This window comes from Acinonyx jubatus, chromosome B4 (genome assembly GCF_027475565.1).
Source record: "Acinonyx jubatus isolate Ajub_Pintada_27869175 chromosome B4, VMU_Ajub_asm_v1.0, whole genome shotgun sequence".
Classification (NCBI taxonomy): Eukaryota; Metazoa; Chordata; class Mammalia; order Carnivora; family Felidae; genus Acinonyx; species Acinonyx jubatus.
The window spans coordinates 73,839,100-73,865,357 of NC_069387.1; the positions used below are offsets into that span (position 1 = coordinate 73,839,100).

Here is a 26,258-nt window from a genome sequence, read left to right on the forward strand (position 1 = left end):
CACCCTATTGACCTCCTCCCCATTAACATGGACATTTACTGCATAGCTCATCCAAACATTACTGCTTAACTACAAAAGAGCTACTCAAGGACTTGGACCACCTCCTCCAGCTATTTTACTCCCAGTTTCCATCCTAGTAGTCAAGACACAGCAGGTACTTAATAAACATTTACAGAACAAATAATGTTAACATCAACCTCCTGATCTCTCTTCATTGTTGTTTTATTCCTGATACGCTTTCCATGAGGATACCTCATTGTTTTTTTTTAAATAAAACCCCTATCCTGATACCTCTTTTCCTATTTTAGAAAGATGATTGAGATGTTTCAGCATGAATGAACAGACTCAAATACTTCTAGTCTTTAACAAAACATGTAAATCTTTTAGTTTTCAAATACAGATTTTAAGCAGTTTAGCAGACTTATCAAATCTTTCTTTCTGTTGCTGTGTTTTTCAACAGCATGTCCAAGTATAATGACATTACTTCCCACCCATCAATTCTTTTCTTAAAGCCCACTTTCCCTGTAAGCTGGCTTCTGGCTCTCTTCCTTCTCGGGAACTACACAGTCTGTGCACTAAAATCTTACTCTTGACAAATCTTAACTACCACTTTCTTCTTTGATTTCTATACCTTCATGAATATTACAAAATTGCACTTTTCCTGTTTCCTTATACTTCTTGTAATTCTTTTTGTCTGCTTAATAGATCCTATTTTAAATGGTAGATGCCTCAGGACAGGACTTTTAGAGCTTGCAAATGCTGAATTAGCAATGCTATTCACCAACATTCCAGTTTTCTATCTAACAGCATGATAGGAGGGAATTTCTGAACCACCTCAAAGCTAAGAGTGCCTATGTCTTGCTTGAACCAATGAAATATGAGTTGAGGGGCCTGGGTGGCTCAGTTGGTTGGGCATACGACTCTTGATTTCTGCTCAGGTCATGATCTCAGGGTCGTGGGATCCAGCCCCACATTGGGCTCCACGCTCAGAGTGGAGACTGCTTAAGATTCTCTCTCTCTCCCTCTGCCCCTCTCTCCTGTTCCTGATCTGTCTAAAACAAAATGAAATAAGTGGAAGTTACATGTTTAAGGAAAATGTTTTTAAAAAAATTTTTTTAACGTTTATTTATTTTTGAGACAGAGAGAGACAGAGCATGAACAGAGGAGGGGCAGAGAGAGAGGGAGACACAGAATCTGAAACAGGCTCCAGGCTCTGAGCTGTCAGCACAGAGCCCGACGCAGGGCTTGAACCCACGGACCGTGAGATCATGACCTGAGCCGAAGTCGGATGCTTAACTGACCAAGCCACCCAGGCGCCCCAAGGAAAATGTTTTTAAAACAGTCACAATTCATCATGTTTCTAGTTTGCTGCATCAGAAATTGCTGAAGCATGAAGAAGAAACTTCCTCAGCTTGATTACTTGAGTGAGGATGATACAGAGTAGGGCGTTTCCCCTAAAGCTCCCCAGAAAGGACATGTAATGTGAACAAAACCAAAACTTCCCAGTTTTAAACTGCTGAGATTCGGGGGTTATGTTGGGAGTCCCAAGAGTACACTCAGGCTTGATGACTCACCAGAAAGACTCACAGGACTTCAGAAGTGGTCCTAATTATGGTTACAGTTTATTACAGGGTTAGGATACAAATGAAAATCAGCAAAGGGAAAAAGCACATGTGGCAAAATCCAAGAGAAACCAAGCACAAGACTCCAGTTGTTCCCTCCCAGTGAAGTTGCATGGGGACCCACTTAATTCTCCCAGGAATGATGTGTGAGAACACATGTGAAGAGTTGCCAACCAGGAAAGCTCACACAAGCTATGAAGTCCAGAGTTTTTATTGGAGGTCAGTCTCATGCAGTGCCTATGTGACCAGCCTCAACTACTCAGACTCAAGTCGCCTCCAGATCAAAAACATTCACCATAAATGTAAACTTATTTGGTCAAGCTAGTACACCATGGCTCAAAGCCTCCGTCTACAAAAACATTCTTGTCAGGCAGAATATTCCAAGGATTTGGAGATTATCTCCCAGGAGCCCGCCAAGGAGTCCTGAAGACAGGCCTTTCTTTGGAATATGTAGGGAATGAGAAACCCAGGCCAGCAGAGTTAACTCTTTACTGCCCAAGGAGTTAATTTGGGGGCGCATACAGCCCCCAAATCATCCAAATCATCCAAATTCCAAATCATCCAAATAATTTCCACTTTTGAAATACTTGTTAAACTAGAAAAATGAACAAATGTCCAAAAGTTTAAAAATATCATTACCAGGAGATCTGTACTGCAAGAAATTTAAAGAAAAGTCCTTTGCGGAGAAGGAAATGATACCATATGGAAATCTGGATCCACATAAAGAAATTAAGATATCAGAAAGGATATTTACATGAGTAATTATAAAAGACTGTTTATTCTTTTTAAATCTCCTTTAACAATAATTGAATATTTAAAGCAAAAAAAATAATGTATTTGGGGGGTTATAACAAAAGACAACAATAGCATAAAAGCATCAGGGGATAAATGAAAGTATATTGTTATAAGATTCTTATACTACACATAAAGTGACATAATATCACTTGAGGGTAGTCCCTAATATGTTAAAGATATAAACTATAAATCATAAAGCAGCCCTTATACTAAAACAAAAAGAGCTACAGCTAATAATCCAACAAAGGGATAAAAGAAAATCATAAAAATACTCAATTCACAAAGACACAGAAAAAGAGGAACAAAGGAACAAAGAATAGCTAGGACAAATAGAAAACGAAAAGCAAGATGGCAGCCTTACACCCAAATGTATCACAAATCACATCAAATGAAAAACTGGACAGCAACATGAAAAAGAATGAAACTGGACCACTTTTTACACCATACACAAAAATAAACTCAAAATGGATGAAAGACCTAAACGTAAGACAGGAAGCCATCAAAATCCTTGAGGAGAAAGCAGGCAAAAACCTCTTTGATCTTGGCCTCAGCAACTTCTTACTCAACACGTCTACAGAGGCAAGGGAAACAAAGGCAAAAATGAACTACTGGGACCTCATCAAAATAAGAAGCTTCCGCACAGCGAAGGAAACAATCAGCAAAACTCAAAGGCAACTGACAGAATGGGAGAAGATATTTGCAAACAACATATCAGATAAAAGGTTAGTATCCAAAATCTATAAAGAACTTATCAAACTCAACACCTAAAAAACAAATAATCCAGTGAAGAAATGGGCAAAAAACATGAATAGACACTTCTCCAAAGAAGACATCAAGATGGCCAACTGACACATGAAAAAAAGCTCAACATCACTCATCATCAGGGAAATACAAATCAAAACCACAATGAGATACCACCTCACATGTGTCAGAATGGGTAACATTAACAACTCAGGCAACAACAGATGCTAGCAAGGATGCAGAGAAAGAGGATCTCTTTTGCATTGCTGGTAGGAATGCAAGCTGGTGCAGCCACTCTGGAAAACAGTATGGAGATTCCTCAAAAAACTAAAAATAGAACTACCCTACTACCCAGCAATTGCAGTATTAGGTATTTATCCAAGGGATACAGGTATGCTAATTCGAAGGGACACATGCACCCCACTGTTTATAGCAGCACTATCAATAATAGCCAAAGTATGGAAAGAGCCCAAATGTCCATCAATGGATGAATGGATAAAGAAGATGTGGTATATATATGCAGTGGAGTATGATTTGGCAGTCAAAAAGAATGAAATCTTGCCATTTGAAACTACGTGATGGAACTAGAGGGTATTACGCTAAGCAAAATTAGTCAGAACAAGATAAATATCATATAACTTTACTCATATGAGGACTTTAAGACACAGAACAGATGAACATAAGGGAAGGGAAGCAAAAATAATATAAAAATAGAGATAAAAAATAGAGAGGGGGACAAAACATAAGAGACTCTTAAATATGGAGAACTAACAGAGGGTTACTGGAGGGGTTGTGGGAGGGAGGATGGGCTAAATGGGTAAGGGGCATTACGGAATCTACTGCTGAAATCACTGTTGCACTATATGCTCACTAGTTTGGATGTAAATTTAAAAAAAATTAAATTAAAAAAAGAAAAAAAAAGAAATTGAAGCCAAATTTTTCAGACCCTGTTTTGCAATTCAAAGTTAAAGGTGGATTCTGCTAAGCTCCTTCCTGCTGTCTCTCAGAAGCACTGGATGTTTAATGCAATGGGTGGAAGGCAATGAAGCAGCCAAAAATCCTAGAAATTAAAACTCAAATTTTATATTTTCTCATTCTTTCATCATTATCATTTAGATTGAATGGAACCCCGGCTAAGGGGGTGGGGGGCGGGAGAGCCAATTGTCTCAGATCATGATGTCACAGCTGAAGTCACAGAGAGTTGAAAAGGGCAAGGTAGATGGGGAGCAGATGAGATGGGATTGTTGTGAAATGGGGTTCAAAGAGGAGAAATTCCAGGGGGAAAGGGGTGGGACAAAGTATGACTTGGGCAGTGGAGGTGGGTAACTTTCTGGGCATAATTGGCCTAGTTCTGACTGGGGTTTGGAAGAGGGGAGGATAAGAGCAGGAAAAGGGGAGGCAACTTTTCAGAGGAGGGTTTAACTCTTGTCTAGGTCACTGCTTTGGCCTTTCAACCCCATGTGTTTTTGACACTATCAACTATGAGGTTTCCCTCTTCCTCCACAAAGCACTTGAAGGTTGGAGCTGCCAGACTTCCAGCCTGCAGTGTTACCCTTAGATGACCATGAAGATTCTGACTGTGGGGTAGAATGGAATAGGGAATTTTCCTATCTTCAGTTCATTACACACTACTTCCTATCCTTGCTTTAAAGTCCACCTTCACCTCAAGGGGACTCTAGCCAGCTTCTTAGCCCCAATCTCAGCCAGCTATTCTTTTTTACTCAGGTTCTTTTTTTTTTTTTTTCACCTACCTTCTCACTGGAACCTTCTGTTCTTACTTACTGAAAAAGACTTACCTGGGGCTACACTTCCTTCCTCTCACCCTTATCTTTCTTTACACTTATGTGCACGTGCACACACGCACACACACTCACACACACATTCAAAACACAAATGCTTCGTGTACTACTGAGACCTCTGTCCTTGTGGGTAAGTGCTTCTCTTCTCACTATACACCTGCCCTCTCCCCCTATCATTTGTGCCTCCCCAGGGCCTAGAGCTATCTCCAACTTCAGCTCCAGAGTCTCTGGTTTCTGTTCAAGGACAAATGGCACAGCATACTTTCCAAGATCAAGAACAAAGGACCTCCATACGGCAGAATAGGTAAAGGGGGGTAATGATGATTGCCAAAAGTCTTTAGATTAGATATGCTGCGTGGGAGAAAAACTAGGGTCACCTGTCTACCATCCCCCTTCTGATACACTTACTTCCTGACAGAGGAAGGGGGGGGGGGGACTTTCATGTATCCTCTCTTCTCCACCTCCTCAATGTTAGAGACATTAGTAGACCTTTGTCATTTCAATTTAGAGGGTTAGCTTCAATCTGAAATCCCTCTAGGAGTTAGTTGAGTATACAACGTAGGGACATTTATCCCAGGGTAAACATTTGTTAAGAAGTCCTTATGTGATCTACAGTTTAAATCAAGGCCAGCCATCCAAAACCATGCTTCCCTTGGACTAGGGTGAGAGGAGGGCCAGAATCTGCTGTATGAAACTGAGTATGAGACCCAGGCAATGTTATCCATAAAGTCAGAAGAAAGGAGGCTTGCTATGAACTTATGGGTCAAGAAAGCTTCAGAAAGGAATTAGGACTTGGCTTGCTTTTGAAGTATGCAGATGTTTTGACTTAAGAATTGGTAGGAAGTCAGGAAGAAAGAGAAAGTGTCTTCAAAGTTTCCAAGTTACCTATCTCTAAAGTGCTCAGAATGGTCAACTGGACCTCAAGTCTGAGAGCCAGTGAGGAATTGAGAAGCCTGAAACTTGTAGGAAGATGAAAATCTGTTCCAAGAGTATGAAGTCTCTTGAAGACAGCTGCAGGACTATGAGGAGAAATAGTGAGTAGATATCGGAGTCTCTGCGAGTTCTATATGAGAAAGCATAAAAACCACACCAGAGATGTCTGCTGACAGTGTTCTGACGGTAGAAGCAAGCAAGACACTGAAAAATAGTGATAATATTTAAAATGAACTTTACAGTTACAAAGGCTTTTATATAATCTAACCCCAAACTCAGTAAGGTAAAGATCATTTCTCCTACTTTTTTTACATGCGGAAATAAATTTATACAAAGAGACTTGACAAAAGTCCAAGAACTAGAACACAATGAAGCTGGAATTCAGACAAACTCTTCTTTCTCCAAACTCCAAATTCTTCCTACTGCAGTGTAATTAAGCTTTCAATAACTCAGTATAAATCAAGGAGGACATGGGGCGCCTGGGTGGCTCAGTCGGTTAAGCGGCCGACTTTGGCTCAGGTCATGATCTCGCGGTCCGTGAGTTCAAGCCCCGCGTCAGGCTCTGTGCTGACAGCTCAGAGCCTGGAGCCTGTTTCAGATTCTGTGTCTCCCTCTCTCTGACCCTCCCCGTTCATGCTCTATCTCTGTCTCAAAAATAAATAAATTAATTAATTAAAAAAAAACAAGGAAGACATAATTTATGCTTTCTTAGAGAAGTCATAACAAAGAATATATTCAGACTGACTGAGGGGGAATTAGCTTTTTTTATTACTATTACTTAGCATGACAGAGCTTCAGTTTGCTGTAAAGTAAAATGCTTCCCCCACACAGCAGCCCTGTTTGAGGATAAAAAATGTGGATCAAAGCACCCACCTCAGTGCCTGGTTCATGGAGGCTCAATCTTCTTCAGCCCCAACTTCCAAGAATAAATTGCTAAAATTGTACCATGACTGCATCTTTTCTCTCTCCTCTTTCTCCCTTGTTGCCCTCCTTTCTCTTTCTCTTTCCCTCTATCTCTCTCTCTTTAGATAGATAGGTAGATAGATAGATGGATATTGTTTAATTTATTTAGCCATTGTTTATTAAATAATGTAATCAATTTGTGCTTAGCCATTGATCATTACATAGCAATAATTATTTACTATTGCCATTTTGTTGTATCCTGAACATATTGTAATTCCATTGCTTCTCTCTTCTTGCTATCTTTGTGATTTGTTGAATCTTTCTTTTAGAACAAAATAAGCTGTTTAGTTAGGATTTTCAGAAATTACAAATAAAATTGTAACATTTATAACAGGAATATATATGAATACACACACACACACACAGACAAAATGTAATTCATTCAGTGGAGACAAGAATGTTCATTTTTAGAAGAAGTTCATTTTAGCCCAATCAAAAGTAGAATGGCAAGTACAATCACCTACAATACATAACAACAACAACAAAAAAACATTTTACTAAACCTGTCAACAAATTCCGTGAAAAATGTTCAATAAAAAGAAGTTGCCTAAAATGACCCATAAGTAAACAAACCTAAAACTAATAGGACTAATATTCACTGTCAAATAACCAAAGGCCCTTTCTGCTTCCATATATTCTGTAAGAACGATGAATTGTGAAAGAAAATCAAAGTTTGGAATTTCAATAAAATGTCATTTAAAAACTTTACAAAAATGGCTCTTCTATATTAATAAGAAAATAAACTAGGTGTACAATCCCCATTACTACGTTAACAAAACTAGGAAATGACTGGGAATGAATTGTTGAATTTTCCTAGTGATATGCTTTGATTCCTTTCTCTTTATCTTTTGTGTATGTACTAGAGATTTCTTCTTTGTGGTTACAAGGAGGTTTACATAAAACATCTTATATAGTATAGGTCCATTTCAAGCTGATAAATTTGATTGCATACAAAAACTACATTTTACCCCTCCCCTATGTTTTATATTATTGTTGATATTCACATTTTTTTTTAAGATTTTGTTTTAAGTAATCTGTGCATCCCACGTGGGGCTCGAACTCACAACCTGAAGACCAAGAGCTGCATGCTCTACTGACTGAGCCAGCCAGGCACCCCAATATTCACATATTTTCATAATGTGCATCCATTAACAAATTATTGTATCTAGAGTTATTCTTAATACTCTCGGGTTTTAAGGTTTATACTAGCATTAAAAATGATTTAAGCACCAACATTACAGTATTGAAGTATTCTGAATTAGACTATATACTTACCTTTTCCAGCAAGATTTACACTTTCATGTTTTCATTCTACTGTTTAACATCCTCTCATTTCAATTTGAAGAACTCCCTTTAGCATGTATTTTTTTTAATTTTTGTTTTTACATTTATTTATTTTTGAGACACAGAGCACAAGTGGGGGAGGGGCAGAGAGAGAAAGAGACACAGAATCCCAAGCAGGCTCTAGGCTCTGAGCTGTCAGCACAAAGCCCAACATGGGGTTTGAACCCACAAACTGAAATCATGACCTGAGCCAAAGTCGGACGCTTAACTGACTGAGCCACCCAGGTGCCCCTAGCATTTATTGTACACCAAGTCTAGTGGTGATGAACTTGCTTAGCTTCTGTTTGTCTGGGAAAGTCTTTGTCTCTCATTTATTTCTGAAGGATAGCTTTGCCAGGTAAAGTATTCTTGGTTAGCAGTTTTTTTCTTTTGATACTTTGGTGTGGGATGCCTGGGTGGCTCAATTGGTTAAGCATCTGTCTCTTGATCTTAACTCAGGTTGTGATCTCATGGTTTGTGAGATAGAGCCCCACTTCAGGCTTTGTGCTGACAGTGCAGGGCCTACTTAGGATTCTCTCTCTCCCTCTCTCTCTGCCCCTCCCTTGCTCTCTCTCAAAATAAATAAAGAAACTTAAAAAAAAATACTTTGGCTATTTCATCCTACTACCTCTGGCCTGCAAGGTGTCTGCCATGAAGTCTGCTAATAGTCTTCTGGAAGTTCCTTTGTATGTGGCAATTCACTTTTTCTTGCTGCTTTCCAAATTCTCTTTGTCTTTGACTTCAGACAATTTGATTATAATGTCTCAGTGAAGATCTTTCAATGTTCAGCCTTTCTGAGATTTTTGAGCATCCTGAATCAGGATGTGTATTTCCCTTCCTGAATTTGGGGATTTTTCTGGCATTATTGTTAAATAAGCTTTCTGCCCCCTTTCTCTTTCCATTCCTTCTCTCAAAATGTCATTGTGTCATTTGATGGTATCCCATAAGTTACATAAGGTTTCTTCCCTCTTTTGCATTCTTTTTTCTTTTTGTTCCCCTGCTTGAGTCTGCTGTTGAAGTTCTCCATAGAATTCTTTAGTGCAGTCATTGTATTCTTCAGCTCCAGAAAGTGTTCGGTTCTTTTTTTTTTTTTATGGTTTTTACCTCTTCGTTGAACTTTTCCTTTTGTTTATGTATTGCTTTCCTGATTTCCACTAGTTGTCTGTGATCTCTTGTAGCTCACTGAGCTTCTTTAATATGATTATTTTGAATAGTTTTCAGACAATTCCTATGTTTCCATTTCTTTGGTGCCTGCCACTGGAGCTTTGTTCTTTTAGTAACACTCTTCCTTGATTCTTCATGTTCCTTGAGTTCTTCCATTGCTGTCTTGGCATTCGAAGAAGCAGTCCCCACTGCCAATCTTTACTGACTGATTTCAAGAGTGAAAGACCTTCACCAATAGCCCAGCTAAAAATGGGGGTGGGGGGTGTCTCTCAGGCCTTTTTTATGGATGCACTACCCTTACCTTCTTGTTCCCTCTTGCGGAAGGTTTAGTATTTTGTCTTCTCTTCCCATAAAGCTAGTCTGGGTACTGACAGCCTCCTATTTATTTTCCCCAGGATGGTGCTCTGGTGCATTCCAAGATTGTATGTCTTCTCTCATTCCTACATAATTGAGCCAGCTGCTGATATCTACATACTGTGCAATGCTTGCACTTGCCATCTGCAAAGGCCTCTGTGCACCATCTTGGGGTGTGTGCAGAGTACTGTGGGCATTTGTCAGCCAATTCCAGGGGTAGGGGGACCTGCAGATAAGGAGTCCCATGGAGTTCATGGGTGGTCCTCTTGGTAGAGCCTACAAACCAGCTAGTAGGATCTGCAGCTGGTTTCTGAGATCCATGTGGTGGCCTCTGTGAGTGTCCACTCCTTTTCTTTGTTCCCAGATTCCCCCAAACTATTTAGGTGTGCCAGTAACCTCAGTGACCTGGGTGAGGTGAAGCAGAACTGGCCTCTTATGCAACATCTCACAAGGCTGGGGAATCAGACTGCTCATTTCACTCTCACTTTTCCCCATGGGAGAAATCATAGGCTAAGAGTGTTTTTTTTGACACTGAGTTATGCTGCCCTTGGAGAAGGGTGACATAGGTAAAGTGAAACTGTTTTTCTTAACCTCTTTAATGCATCTACTTATGGATATTTTGCTCCTGCAAGGTGCTGGAATCTCTCCACTAGACTCCTGGTTTCCCACAGAGGTTTTCCCATTCATGATGGTTGTCAAAATTGATGTTTCTGTGGTGGGTATGAGGACTGGAATCTCCTTTTCTGCCCTCTTGCTGACATCACCTACCCAGTGCCTCATCAGATTTATATCATTCTTTCCAGAAAATCCACTGATGACACCATGCAACCAAAGGTAGGTAAGACTTCCAAATAGACTGGTTCCTTTTGGGCTTCTCATTCCTGGGGAAAATGGAGAAGAAGGGACTGTAGCTAAGAGACAGGAATGCTGCCTAGTAAGGACCATATCTTGGAGGACTTGGGCATTATAGTTCAGAGTGCTCTTGACCAGCTGGTGGATCACTGTCTACCAAGACTAGGTAATACCTTCAATGCTACTACTACACTAGATAACTCCAGGGGCTATGTGGGTGTTCATAAGGGAAAAATATGAGACTATTTATACCTGTCACCCACCAGATAGATCAAGAGATGACACAGGAGATATGGCCTGAAAATGACTCAGTAGGGCTGAAGGAGACTTTGGGCTGTCTGAAAAATAGGGTGACTTCAAGTGTCCATCTCAATTCCAAAAAAATATCTTGTATTCTATCAGTTTCAGGGTGTATCTTCTGATTCTGGGAGAATTAGGGTAATATTTCCAAGATATGTCTCTTATTTCAACAGGAAATATAGCTAACAATAACTGAAGCCCTCTGGGACCAAGTAGGTACAAAGGGGTCATCTTCGACAGCATTGTGAGAGGCAGGAGAAGGGATAGAAGACTTAAGAAAGGAGCAAACTTCTTTCTTTCCCTTGAGTAATTACTGATTGATAGTGAAGGATTCCCATGCTCTCTTCCATCTTGTTCTATTACCCATCCAGTCCTAAATCCTCAGAGACTCCTCATGTTTGTGCACTTCAGCACCCTTCTAGAGATCCACCTGTCCATTAGATAATCCCAGCCTTTTAATAACTGCATAATGAATAATTTAAATCTCATCCACGAGCAAGAACCTTAGGGGAAGTATTGAGAAAGCCATATACTTTAAATCTCGGATGAGAAGAAGGCAAAGTTACCATTTTGTTAGGAAAATTAAAGATCTTAACTCCATTTATGATCCAAAAGAAAGTTATTTTATCTTTCGAGCTACTCAACTTGTCCAATAACTACTTGACTGTGGCCCTTGATTCCTATATCATAAAATGTTTTCTGAAAGATTTGGCCCCTCCAGAATAAGTTAGCTCCAAAATAAACGTCTCAAAAAATAAATGAATCAACCTGAAGAATAGAAGTATTTAGTTTTATCCATTTGAATGCCAAATTAAGTCCATTAAAAAAATACTAAGTTTCCTATAATTGCTAGTGAGTTTCAGAGAGTAACATGCCAAGTGATCCCATTGCTTCTAAAGGTCTTGTCTGGAACATGATTGGGGTTTTGTCATTAGCACAGAGGAGGATTATTTTTTCCCATTGGCTATGGCTGGCAGGTCTATATCAAGACATTAAAAGACATTAAAATTAGATTGTCATTCAGATACAATTTCAATATTTGGGATGCCATTCTCCTCTGCATTATTTATAATAGGAAATTGCGTTATTACTAATGCATTTCTAGCTGTTGTGAATTTCTTTAGAGTATTTTAATAAAGATTTTGGAGAAGCACAAATGCCAGATTCATCCTGTGGGATCAGAGGCTGCTAATAAAAATGTTTTAATGCTCCAAACTGTCCTACACATTCCCAAATTTATTGACAGTAGTTTAAATGGGAATAATGGCTAATAGTAGAAAACCATGCTGAAGCTTTCCTGTTCTTTATTAGATTTGAGACTCAGACCCGCTTTTTGTTGATGACTTCTAAAGTGTTGACAAGTAAACGAATAGAAGTCTGTACTTTGGATAGGAACATGAATTGCCATTTTTGTGGTTAGGAAAAGAATGGTCAGGAAAACCATTTAAGTTGATTTAAAGAAATCCAGTCAAAAAATGTCTTCCTTTGTTAAATCAAATGTTCTATAATAATGAAATTGTTGAATCCAATTAAGAGTGTGTTTTGGAATTTGACAACTATGAGTTGAAAACAAAAATAGGCCCATTAGGTCACCAATCTGAATTTGTTGCCTTCAGTCTTCTAACTGAAGCAATGCGATGAGTGGTTAGTCTCAGAATATATATTATTAAGTCTTGCTTTCTGAAACTGCTTTACAATAGACATGAATTTAATGAATATGAAAGTAGCTTCTTTCATTCTATAAAAACTGATGCCTTTTCCATTTTCACGAAATGTCCTTGGTTTCCCAGCTATATGAAAACAACAAGGTGGCCAATTCTCAAACATGAAAATGCCAGGTTTCACTTTATATTTCAATGGCCTATCAGTGCAGAAGCTAAGTATTCCCACAAAGCAGCCAGAGCAAGCTGTTGTGAATTCAAGAACACAGACACTATCTGGAGTTTCTCAGGACTTCCCAAAAATATCAACTACTTCAGCTTTCAAATCTTGACATTCTAGTTGCATATACATTTAAACTGTTAGATAGAGAGGGGAATTAGAGGACAATTGATCACTTTGAACTTATATGTTTCCTATACCGAGCCAAGCAGGAAAAGACAATTAAATTAATGACTCTGGATTTTTTATCAAAAAATGAGAAGTCTCACTAGCCTCTCCTGCAAGCTCCCAATGAACAATATTATATGAAATGAGTAATGTGATCAACTTTTTTATTCTCTGTGATTTACAATGACTCTTCCTGTAAGTTTTACAGAAGAAAGTAATCTTCTTAATTTAAAATGGATAGAATAACTACTGTTCTTATAATTATTGTATTAGAAGAGTGAGTTGCTTATGAAAGCCTCAGAAAACCATCCTGTTGAGAACCAATACATAATTGGATACCTATGACATAAAAAAGGATATGATAAAACAAAGAGTGAACAAAGGTAGTGAGCTGGTAACTGGCATAGTCTACCCCACTGACTATCCAGCTTCCATATGCACCTGCACACACCTGTTGAAACTCCTGAATTTCAACAAAAACAACTCTATATTTCTACCAAACAAGACATAACTATCCGTCTCAAAGTCTTCATCCTTCTCCCAAAATGAGGCAACTCAGATTTCTAACAGTCATTCTATCCATCCATGGCTAGGTGTGAGGGTAGGTACCTAGTCAGTTTTACAAGAACTGCCAAAGCTTTTTCCAAAGTGAATATACAATTCTACACTCCTTCCAACAATGTAGGAGAGTTCTGACTGCTCTGTATCTTCACCAATATTTGGTGTTGTCCTCCAATACAAATATGTGTTGACTTTAATAGCTATGCTTAGCTTCAGAACAAGGACCAATTAAACAAAGTATAATAGGTTTCACTTATATTCCTCTCACAACTCAGCCCTTTTTAAATAACTTCCTGCATTTCACCCATTTACCATATGGAGAAATGGTGGCCCAGATATATGTAAAGAAGTCAATGGGATCTATTGCTAAAGCTAGGAAGCCATGGTCTCTTGGCATTCACACCCTACAGCCTAATAGCTGGAAGATTCTATATATATAATCCCTTTGTAATAAAGTCTATAACATTAATTTTTTCACCAGTTTTGTGTCTTCTTTCAGGTACTAATGGCTTTTAGGGATATACAAAAAGAGGTGAGATTAAATTTCAATTTTCTAAATTCCCTGGCCACATCACTTTTCCCTTGCTCCCATGTTTTCCATACCCTACTGTGATGTTGACTCTGATCAAAGTTTAAGTTTCAGTCCTTTATCTAGTGAATTCTCCCTTTAAAGAGCAGCACTGGCTTGTCCGTTCAGGAAGCTAAGGGAAGAAGATGCCTAACAATCCCCTCGTGGAAATATGACAATAGAGAAAATTGTATCTACCAGAACTTCTCTGAGCAAGAATACTGTGTAATTATATGAAACACTGATAAATGACTGAGTTAGGAAGAGTCCCCAAGTGATGTGGTAAATTCCTTATCAGAAAAGTATGGCTATTCACTGTAGGGAGGTGCAAATTAGAGGTCAGAGCTGAATGTCTCTGCTAAATAGAAACATTCCTCCTCCTCTGCTCTCCCTCCACATAGATTTCAGTCTTTTTCTATACAAATACTGATCAAATATTTTAAAAATATACTCAAATATGCACTGTCCCCAGCTTGCTCAAGGTGTTGATATACCTGGGTCCTACCAAGCCTGCTGTCCCGCCTTTTTTTTTCTGTCTGTTACAGTGGACAACAATAGGCACTGTCTACACAATTACCTATCAGTAGACTATTTACATAGGTAAACATATAACTTAGGACAGGTACTAATATTATAAAACCAAAGCAAATGGGAAACTTCTACACAGATTCTTAACTTTTGTTCCTCTGAATAAAGACACAGTTTCATTAAAATTAGCATCTAAGTATAATATGAGCTTCCAGTGGTCTCAGAAACAGTAGCTCTCTCTTTCTAGTTGGCAAGAAGTCATGTATTAATTGATTGAGAAAGCACTGAAAATAAACCTCTTCTAAATCACTATCTTCGCCTTAGAACTGAGCCCCTTCTATGTTCCCAGGAAGCTATGTCATTGTATCCTGCTGCTATGTCCAGGACTTACTCTAGGGAAAATTAGAGCAGTCTTTGCCTCCACCTGGCTGCAAGTAAAAGGCGGCATTAGGTAGAGATAAGAAACTTGGTATTTTCACCCAAGTTTTACCTTAGGGTCAGGGTGCCTCTACCCTACCCAGAACTTTAGTCCCTTTAGGTCTGAGTCTCCTCCAGATAACGCTTGAATTAGTAAGAGGAGAAGCCTATCTATAAGTGAGACTTGTGTGTGTTGATTTCCATCCTCACAAGGCTTATATATTAAAAGTCCCCTCTGATGTCCTCTATGCTGAAGCTCTCTTCTAGCGCTTCTTCATGGGATCCACCAGATAAATCCCTGTCTTCATAAATTCCCCCAGGCTGATACAAACAAACATACTCCTTACTTACAGACTTACTAAAAAAAATTTTTATACTTAAATACTGAGAGAAGAATGTCAAACAAAAGATAGCAGAGAGATAGAATTAGAATGTACTTTCTTTTTGATTAGGCAAACCTTAGGACCCATGCTTAGAGCATCGTTAGGTAGAAAGATGATCTACCAGGCTCCTGTTTGTTCAGGGGTCCCAAAGTGTATCAGCAGCAGCTGTTCACTCTAGGATGGGTAAGAAGGATTTTTTTTTTTAAGGTCCATCATAGATATTTAATAGTTCTCCTCAGAGAACCAATGGAGATGCAGAGAGGAGGGTAAAAGGGGGCCAGAAAAGGGAGAGCAAAAAAAACATAAAAAAGTAAAAGAGAGTAATGAATTGTGTGTCTCCCACCCCTAAAGAGGCCACATCTTGTCCTATTTATTTATTCAGCATTCAACAAACATTTATTGAGCATATGCTGTATGCAGGGCATTATATTAAGTGGTTTGGTGTGAGGGATATAAAAACAACACAAAATTCTGCTTTCAGGAAACTTAGAATTTAATTCCAATCCCTAAAAGCCCCTATTTTCCACATAGACATTCCTACATTTGACCAAGTAAGTGTACAGCTGGTACGCTGAAGTTTCAGAGGAGATGGATGGCCTCTAAGTCTCTGACTCTCTCTGAATTCTCATTATCTTTCAGCTGCAGGAAGATGCTCGGATTCAAGGTAAAAAAGCAGCATTTCAAGGTTTGGATAAGCCAAAAGTGGTGGGAGGGAACAAGAGGGAGTTCAACCCAAAGTTTCATCTTTCCTTTGGGTAAGAGCTGGAGTCGAGATCCTCCTTTCTTTTCCCCCTTCAGCCAAGTGGACATGGACTTTCCTTGAACTTGCAGGAGCACTGCTAGTCTCTCCTCTGTCCAGCCCAATTACCGAGATGGGCACAGAGGGATCCTTTTCTCCCATGGGATGACTGTTGAGGACCTGAGGATACTCTCAACCCTCAGTGAGACCTACACCTCTTTTCAGCAGAGGAGGGGCAGCAAGCATAGAAGTCTGCTGTATGGGCTTACTAGGGCTGGCATAGGGCTTAAATAGTGGGGACATCAGAACAGAATGCTTATTCATGGTGGTCAAATTTTAGTTCTAAACTACAGTCCTATGCCCAGATGAAAATTTTAGTGTTACAGGAAAATATTCAAAACACCCAGAAGCCTAGAATTATAGCATAAAAGCCGTATCTGGAGTTTCTTCCTTCACCCATCCAAGAAGAAATTTATAAATCAGGGCTTTTCAAACTTTTGCATGTATACAAATCACCTGTATACCTTGTTAAAAAGCAGATTCTTATTCAGTAGGTCTAGCGTGAGCTTGAGATTCTGTATTTGTAAGAGAGTACCACATGACGCCAAAACTGCTGACTCGTGAACCAGACTTTGAGTATCAAGGATATAAATAACTGGGCCCAGTGAAATATCCTCCAACGTCAGAATGAAGTAAGATTTATTTCAGGAGTTTACAAGTCCCATCACTTCAAATATGGGTGGAGTAATCACAGGGAGGAGCAAATCAAAAGGAGATTCTGACTAGCCTAGGGTCTTTCTGAGAATTAAAACTACTCTATGCTTTTCTAGACCCTCCCCAAAACAGAGCTCATTAACAGTCCGAAACTTCTTGAGAATCTTTAAATATAACAAGTCCAGAAAGAATTGTTCTGATCTTGCCCCAAGCCTGGTCAATCACCTCCATTCCAGAATGATAAGGAAATAGGGCCAGGCAGAATCCATCATGAGATATAGAGGAAAGTTCTTGGCTGCCAATCCCTAAGGGTCAACAGGTCAAAAGTGCCAAGTTTACCTCAGCTTAAAGGATACTCTCCTTTATCCAAGAAAGGCTGATTTTCAAAGAGGTCACCGCAGGACTCTGGGAATACCCACCTGATGACCTAGGATGTAACTGCTGCTGTTGTTAGTTTTCCTAAAAGGTGAGGGAGAGCAGGAGGGGGTGGGGGTGGGGAGAAGAGACTCAGAATAGGATGAGGAGAATTAAAGTCTCATTGTATCCATTTTCCATACAAAAAAAGTAGGTAAGAAGTGAGAAATCAAGGACCTGCTCTAGTGGCAGTGCCCAGGGACATTTGGCTAACTCCTAATGCCCAGCACTGCTTAAACACAGAATCATGGTGGCCATGATTTGCTCTGCTTTGCAAATGACCATATGTCTGGTGCAAGCAACCAGGATGGCTGGTGCCATAATCTGCATCTGCCTCTCTTTAGTTTCCCCATAAGTTCCAACCTCTCCTTCTTTGGCTATACTCCAAACTAAGGATGTGAGCAGGGCTCAGGGCCCTTAGGGAGACATTTCTAGATCCTTATAACAAAGTGACTCCTTTGTGTGTCCACCTCAGGGATGAGCAACTGCTCCATGATACCCAGGTCATTTGCATTTGGGACTGGGTAAGTAGCCCTCTTTTGATAATCCCCAATGGAAATGGTATCCACCCAGATATGGGTATAATGGCTAGGAATATAGCTGGCTCTGAGCCTTGAACTTTCAGATGCCTGTATTTCCAATATACATCTCTTCTAAGGGGGGAGGAAGTGGCCCCCCACCACTCAACTAATGGTTAACTACAGAACCAGGGGTTCTTCCTCCATCCTCATCCCCATCAGAAATCCCTGTAATCTCAGGATCAGTCCTGGACCTCACCATAATAGAAATGGGGAGATTCTCATCATTCAATTGAGGGAGTAAGGGAACATCAAAAGAATGTCAGATAAGAAAATAGAGTCATGAGAAAAGAATAAAAAATTATGGAGGTACAAGAAAGACTTAGAAGAAGAAAATTAAATTAATAAAAGTTTGAAAGTCCAATGCCCTAACATGGGGAGATGTCAATTTCTTTTCCAAAAGAAAAATACCAGGATTGCTCAGCTGGGAAGATGGCAGAGTAGGAGGACTCTAAGCTCACCTCATCCTATGGATACAACTAGATAACACTCACGTTAGCATAAATAAGCAGAAAGTGATCCAAAGCCTGACAGAACAAACTCCACAACTAAAGGTAGAGAAGAGGCCACATCAGGGCAGGCAGGAAGGGTAAAACATGGTTTGAGAGTGAAACAGACCATGGCTATCCAGGTGGGGAGAGAGCTGGTAGTGCAGAGAAGGGCAAAAACCAGACTTTCACACCAGAGAGCCTAAGAATGGGGAGGACAAATCCCCATAACATTTGCCTTTGAAAGCAAGAGGAGGTGAATTTCTTGAGTTCTTACAACCAGCGGGACTTAAAGCCTGGAATTTTAAAAATCAGCCAACTCAGGTCTGGCACAGCCCAGAGGGCATTAGGAAGCTGAGTCCCTAAAAACATAGTACAGCAACAACCTGTGCAGATACAGCATAGAACCAGCAGTGTGAAAAATGCCAGGGCAGAAGAGAGAGAGTGATTTACTCATCTCAGAGCATGGCCTGGAGAGACAGAGAAAACAGAGAGACCCCTTCAGAAGCAAAAGAGCTGGCAGGCACCATTTCCCTCCTCGATACACCAGCATAAACAACGGCCACCTGTAGGAACCAGCATGGGTCAATACTCATTACCTAATTTGTTTGCACCAAGTCCCCCACCTACTTCACTTCAGCAGATCCACTCTTCCCAGTCACACTCCCATTGGTCCAGTAGCTCCAGGCCCCCTTCCCCAGAAGAACAGCACAGAATATCTCCCAACCTACACATTTTGAGGGACCTCAGTTCCATCGACAAAGCAGATCTCATTTCACAAGCATTTCACCACACATGTTAAAACGCACCCCACCCCCCACCACCCTGCTGGGGACCAAACATTGCCCACAGTAGGCAAAGAGAGCCTCTGCAGACAACCGGACTGAAGTAAAAAGAGGCCAAGACTTAACAGCAGAGCAAATGCAACACACATAGGAGACATTCCCTGAAATTCCAGGCCCCGAGGAACAGGGGACACTGCACTGCAGAGTTCTACAGGACCTCTTCTTCATAAGGCTACTATTAAGAGCAAGAGGTAGCTGACTTCTCTAACACACAGAAACAGGCACAGAGAGTTACACAAAAGGAAGAGACAGAGAAACATGTCCCAAATGAATGAACAGGACCAAACCACAGCAAGAGACTTAGGGGAAACAGATATAAGTAATATGACTGATAGAGAATTTAAAGTAATGACCATGAAGATACTCACTGGACTTGAGAAAAAAGTACACAACATCAGTGAGACCCTTAACACAGAGATTAAAAAAAAAAAAAAAAAAAAAAGAACCAATCAGAGATCCAGAACATAATAAATGAAATTAAAAATACACTTGAGAGAATAGCACACTAGATGAAGAAGAGGAACAAATTAATGACCTGGAAGACAGAGCAATGGAAAGTAACCTAGTTGAGCATAGGAGAAGAAAGTTATGCAAAATGAGAATAGTCTCAGAGAACTCAGAGACTCCATCAAGCATAATAACATTTAGATTAGAGGGATCTCAGAAAAAGGTAGAAAAGGGGCAGAAATTTTTTTAAAAATAACAGGTGAAAATCTCCCTAATCTGGAGAAGGAAACAGATATCCAGATCCAGGAAACACAGAGATCCCCCAAAATATTCAATCCAAAGAGGTCCACACCAAAACAAATAGTAATTAAATGTTAAAGGTAGTTATATTTTTTTTCTTTCAACGTTTTTTTTATTTATTTTGGGACAGAGACAGACAGAGCATGAACGGGGGAGGGGCAGAGAGAGAGGGAGACACAGAATCGGAAACAGGCTCCAGGCTCCGAGCCATCAGCCCAGAGCCTGAGGCGGGGCTCGAACTCAACGGACCGCGAGATCGTGACCTGGCTGAAGTCAGACGCTTAACCGACTGCGCCACCCAGGCGCCCCAAAAGGTAGTTATAAAGAAAAAAATATAAGCAACAAGACAAAAGACAATTACATATAAGGAAAACCCCATAAGGCTATAAGCAGATTTTTCAGCAGATACCTTGTAAGCCAGAAGGGAGTGGTATCATCTATTCAAAGTGCTGGAAGGGAAAAATTTGCAGCCAAGAATATTCTATCCAGCAAGGCTATCATTCAGAATAGAAAGAGAGATAAAGAGTTTCTCAGACAAAAACTAAAGGAGTTCATGACCACTAAACTAGCCCTATGATAAATATTAAAGGGAGCTCTTTGAGTGGAAAAGAAAGACCATAAGTGAGAATATGAAAAGTAAAAAACACAAAAGCAGTGAAATATGTATTTCTGTAAAAATCAGTCAAGGGATTCATTAAAAAAAAAAACGAATGTAAAACATGACATATACCTAAACCATGGCAGTGGGGAAGAGTTAGAAAGATTTCAAATTTAAGCAAGAATCAATTTAATATAGACTGCTATATGCAGAAGATGTTATATACACACCTACTGGTAACCACAAATCAAAAACCAATAATAGGTAAGCAAAGAATAAAGAGAAAGGAATCTAAGTATATCACTAAAGAAAGTCAACAAACCATGAAAAAAGCAAGAGAAGAAGGATCAGAGTAAATCTATAGAAACAACCAAAAAACAAGTAACAAAATGGCCACAAATACATATCTTCAATAATTACATTGAATGTAAATAGACTAAAGGCTCCAATCAAAAGACATATGGTGACAGATAAAAAAAAAAAAAAAAAACAAGACCCATCGATATGCTACCTACAAGAGACTCATTTCAGACCAAAAGACACCTGCAGATTGAAATAAGGGGATGGAGAAACATTTATTATACAAATGGAAGTGAAAAGAAAGCTTGGGTAGAAATACTTACACTGGAAAAACTAGATTTTAAAACAAAAACTGTAATATGAGACAAAGAAAGACACTATATAATAAAAAGGGGAGAATCTAACAAGAAGATACAACAATTATAATATTTATGCACCCCACATGAAAACACCCAAATACATAAAACAGTTAATAACAAACATAAAGGGAAATAATCAATAGTAATACAATAATAATAGGGGACTTTAACACCCCACTTACACTGATGGACAGATCATCCAAACAGAACAGCAACAAAAAAAAAACAGTGGCCTTGAATGACACACTGGACCAGATAAATTTAACAGACATATTGAGAACATTTCTTCTGAAAACAGCAGAATATGCATTCTTTTCAAGTTCATACAGAACATTCTCCAGAACACATCACATATTAGGCCACAAAACAAGTCTCAACAAATTCAAAATGATCAAAGTCATACCATGCATCTTGTCTGATCACAATGCTAAGAAACTAGAAATAAACCACAAGAAAAAATCTGGAAGGACTACAAAAACATGTACATTAAACAACATGCTACTAAATAATGAATGAGTTAACCAAGAAATCAAGAATAAATGCAAAAGTAAATAGAAACAAATGAAAATGAAGACACAACAGTCCAAAACCTCTGGGATGCAGCAGAAGTGGTTCAAAAGAGGGAAGTTTACAGCAGTACAGGTCTACCTCAAGAAGCAAGAAAAATCACAAATAAACAACCTAACCTTACACCTAAAGAAGCTAGAACAAGAACAACAAGTAAAACCTAAAAACAGCAGAAGGAAAGAAATAATAAACATCAGAGGAGAAATAAATGAAATAGAAACTAAAAAAAAAAAAAAAAAAAATACAACAGATCAATGAAACCCAAGAGCTGATTCTTGGAAAAGAGCAACAAAATGGATAAACTTCTAACCAGACTCATCAAAAAAAGAGAGAGGACCCAAACAAACAAAATCACTAATGAAAGAGGAGAAATAACAGCCAACACCACAGAAATACAAAAATTATAATATTATGAAAACCTATATGCCAAGAAATTGGACAACTTAGAAGAAATGGATAAATTCCTAGAAACACATAATGTACCAAAACTAAAGCAGGAAGAAATGCAAAATTTGAACAAATTACCAGCAATGAAATTGAATCAGTAATCAAAAAACTCCCAAAAAAACAAAATTCCAGGAACAAATGGCTTCATGGGTGAATTCTACCAACCATTTAAAGAAGATGTAATACCTATTCTCGAACTATTCCAAAAAAAAAGAAGACAAAGGAAAACTTCCAAATTCATTCCAAGAAGTCTATTATCACCCTAATACCAAAATCAGATAAAGACACCATGAAAAAAGAAAAATACATGCAAACATCTCTCACAAATATAGATGTAAAAATCCTCAAAATATTAGCAAACTGAATCCAAAACTGTATTTTAAAAAATCACACACCATGATCAAGTGGGATTTATTCCCAACATGCAAGGTTGTTTCAATATTCACAAAACCACCAACATGATATGTCACATCATTAAGAAAGGATAAAAATCATATGATGATTTTGACAGATGCAGAAAAAGCATGTCACAAAGGATAACATCCATTCATGATAAAAAACCCTCAGCAAAACAGGTCTAGAGGGAACATACCTCAACATAATAAAGGCCTCATATGAAAAACCTTCAGGAATATCAACCTAACGGTGATAAAACTGAGAGCTTTTCCCTTAAGGTCTAGAACAAGATAAAAATATCCACTCTTACCACTGATATTCAACATAGTATTAGAAGTCCTAGCCACAGCAATTAGACAACATAAAGAAATAAAAGGCATCCAAAGTGGTAAGGAAGAAGTAAAGTTCTCATTATTTGTAGATGACATGATACTATACAGAAAGAACCCTTTCTCCACCAAAAAAACTAGAATTGATAGCTCAGGTCGCAGGACTTTACTAAAGACTAAAGTCTCCACCAAAAAAACCAGAATTGATAGCTCAGTAAAGTCGCAGGACATAAAATCAATGTACAGAAATCTGTTGCATTCCTATATACTCATAATGAAGCAGCAGAAAGAGAAATTAAGAAAATCCCATTTACAATGGCACCAAAAATATGTAGGAATAAACTTAACCAAAGAGGCGAAAGACTTGTACTCTGAAAACTATAAAACACTGATGAAAGAAATTCAAAATGACACAAAGAAGTGGAAAGACATTCCATGCTAATGTATCAGAAGAATGAATATTATTAAAATGTCTATACTACCCCAAGCAATCTACACATTTAATGCAATGCCTATCAAAATGCCAACAGCATTTTTCACAGAAATAGAACAATCCTAAAATGTGTATGGAACCACAAAAGACTCCAACTAGCCAAAGCAATCTGGAAAAAGAAAAGCTGGAAGCATCACAATTCCAGACTTTTAAGTTATATTACAAAGATGCAGTAATCAAAATAGCATGGTACTGACACAAAAATAGACACATATCAATAAAAGAAAATAGAAGCCCCAGAAATAAACCCACAATTATACGGGCAATTAATCTTCAACAAAGGAGGAATGAATATACATGGGAAAAAAATCTCTTCAACAAATGGTGTTAGGAAAACTGGACAGCTACAATGCAGAAGAATGAAACTGGACCACTTTCTTTCACACTACACAAAAATAAACTCAAAATGAATTAAAGACCTAAACATGAGACTTGAAACCATAAAAATCCTTGAAGAGAGCAAAGGCAGTAACTTCTCTGACATTGGGCATAGCAACAGTTTTCTAGATATGTCTCCTAAGGCAAGAGAAATAAAAGCAAAAATAAATTATTGGGACTACATCAAAATAAAAAGTTTCTGCAGTGAAGGAAATAATGAAACTAAAAGGCAAGCTATGGAATGGAGAAGATATTTGTAAATGATATATCCAATAAAGGATTAGTATCTAAAATATATAAAGAACTTACACAACTCAACACCAAAAAACAAACAATCCAATTTAAAAATGGGCAGGGGCACCTGGGTGTCTCAGTCAGTTAAGCAGCTGACTTCAGCTCAAGTCATGCTCTCGTGGTTCGTGGGTTCAAGCCCCTTGTTGGCTCTGTGCTGACAGCTCGGAGCTTGGAGCCTGGTTCAGATTCTGTGTCTCCCTCTCTCTCTCACACACTCTCTCTCAGTCTCTCAAGAATAAATAAATGTTAAAAAAAAAATTTTTAAATGGGCAGAAGACACGAACAGACATTTTTCCAAAGAAGACATACAGATGGCATACAGACACGTGAAAAGACGCTCAACCCCACTCATCATCAGGGAAATGTCAATCAAAACTACAATGAGGGGTGCCTGGGTGACTCAGTCCGTTAAGCGGCTGACTTCAGCTCAGGTCATGATCTAGCAGTTCACGAGTTCAAGCCTCTCATCAGGCTCTATGGTGATAGCTCAGAGCCTGGAGCCTGCTTCAGATTCTGTTTCTCCCTCTCTCTCTACCCCTCCCCCACTCACACTCTGTCTCTCTCTTTCTCTTAAAAACAATTTTTTTTAATTTTTTTTAAAAACTACAATGAGATATCACCTCACACCCATCAGAATGGCTAAAATCAACAACACAAGAAACCACAGGCAAGGATGTGGAGAAAAGGGAACCCTCTTGCACTCTTGGTGGGAATGAAAACTGGTACAAGCCACTGTGGAAAACAGTATGGAATTTCCTCAAAAAGTTAGAAATATAAGTCCCACGTGATCCAGTGATAACACTACTGGGTATTTACCTAAAAAATGGAAAAATACTAATTCAAAGGTTACATGCATCCCTATGTTTATTGCAACATTATTTACAATAGCCTAACTATAGCAGCAGTCCAAGTGTCCACTGACGAATGAATAAAGAATTCAGCTATAAAAAAGAATGAAATCTTGCCATTTGCAACACCATGGATGGAGCTAGAAAGTATAATGTTAAGTGAAATAACTCAGAGAAAGACAAATACCATATGATTTCACTCCTATGTGCAATTTAAGAAATAAAAACAGACAAGCAAAGGAAGGAAAAAGACAAACCAAGAATCAGACTCTTAGCTATAGAGAACATACTGATGGTTACCAGAGGGGCAGTGGGGGGGGGGGGGGGGAATGGGTGAAACAGGTGATGGGGATTAAAGACTACACTTATCTTGATTAAAAAAAAAAACAGGAAAAGAACAGGTTGGCTCAGTTCATTAAGCATCCAACTTCGGCTCACGTCATGATCTCGTGGCTTGTGAGTTCAAGCCCCTCATCGGGCTCTGTGTCGATTACTCAGAGCCTGGAGCTTGTTTCAGATTCTGTATCTCCCTCTCTCTGCCCCTCCACCCCCAAATAAATAAACATTTTTAAAAAACATTAAAAATAAATTAAAATAAATTTTTTAAAAAACGGAAAAGAACAAAAAAAGACTAGGGAAAAAAAGATCAGGCTACAACACCAGAGATTTAATTTAGACATTAGGAATAACTTTCCAATAATGACAACTAAGAAACAAGAGGACTGGGTGGTCAAGAAAGATGGCAGCATCATGTTCTGCAGAGGACTTCAGAGATACTTTTTTAAAAGTCAGTTTGATATATTTCAGATACAGTCCTTCCTGAACCAGGAAATGAAGGCGAACTCCCTGACCCTGTTTGAACCAAATTTGATCCTTTCTCAGACAGCTGGCTCTAGTGAAATAAAAACCATAAGAGACAGATCATTATACTTTAAATTGATCAGTGCTAAAACCATGAAAGGAATAACTGACCGGTAATCTCATCTTTACATACATTTTAAGTGTAATTACTGTAAACTTTTATAACGAGAAGCACTTTTGTTTGGTAAAAACCACATTGGACCTATGATTTTACTTAATTTTAATATTCCTCTGAGGCCAGCATGAGGAACTATCCTGACTTTCCTGATGAGGACACAAGCTCTCATAAGCTATGACACTACATCTCCTAAGACCTAGCAAGGGCTATTCCCTGTGGGCCACATGATCACCAGAGAATTGCAACTCCCAGAGCTAGTGATTCCCATTCCTGGTGGAATGTGATGAGAAAATCCTTCAGGACAGTGAAAACCAGGACAGGGGGGAGGGGTGGATGAGATCACTCGCCGCCATATATTCACAATCACAACCTTCTCTTATTGGGTACAAAAGC

At 38.9% G+C, this 26,258-nt stretch overlaps 2 protein-coding genes across 3 annotated transcripts in view; one reads left to right on the plus strand and one right to left on the minus strand.

Annotated features, from left to right (window-relative positions):
• Positions 1–26,258, minus strand: part of LOC106969344 (olfactory receptor 8S1-like) — an 82,284-nt gene that overhangs the window by 51,809 nt on the left and 4,217 nt on the right. The gene's annotated exons all lie outside the window — the stretch shown is intronic.
• CB4H12orf54 (chromosome B4 C12orf54 homolog) lies at positions 4,343–26,223 on the plus strand. The gene is made up of 7 exons (XM_053226170.1): positions 4,343–4,373; positions 5,149–5,261; positions 10,498–10,528; positions 13,956–13,988; positions 15,992–16,107; positions 17,695–17,743; positions 25,694–26,223. The coding sequence occupies exons 2-7, from the start codon at positions 5,206–5,208 to the stop codon at positions 25,862–25,864; spliced, it is 456 nt and encodes a 151-aa protein (XP_053082145.1). The 5' UTR covers positions 4,343–4,373; positions 5,149–5,205; the 3' UTR covers positions 25,865–26,223.

What these genes read in the sequence shown, in the direction of transcription:
- CB4H12orf54 (XM_053226170.1), top strand. Translation starts at nt 5,206, where the DNA reads ATGGCACAGCATACTTTCCAAGATCAAGAACAAAGGACCTCCATACGG. An exon ending in ACCTCCATACGGCAGAATAG is followed by an intron (nt 5,262 to 10,497) that starts GTAAAGGGGGGT and finishes CATTCTTTCCAG; the next exon opens with AAAATCCACTGATGACACCA. An exon ending in AAGTTTCATCTTTCCTTTGG is followed by an intron (nt 16,108 to 17,694) that starts GTAAGAGCTGGA and finishes TGTCCACCTCAG; the next exon opens with GGATGAGCAACTGCTCCATG.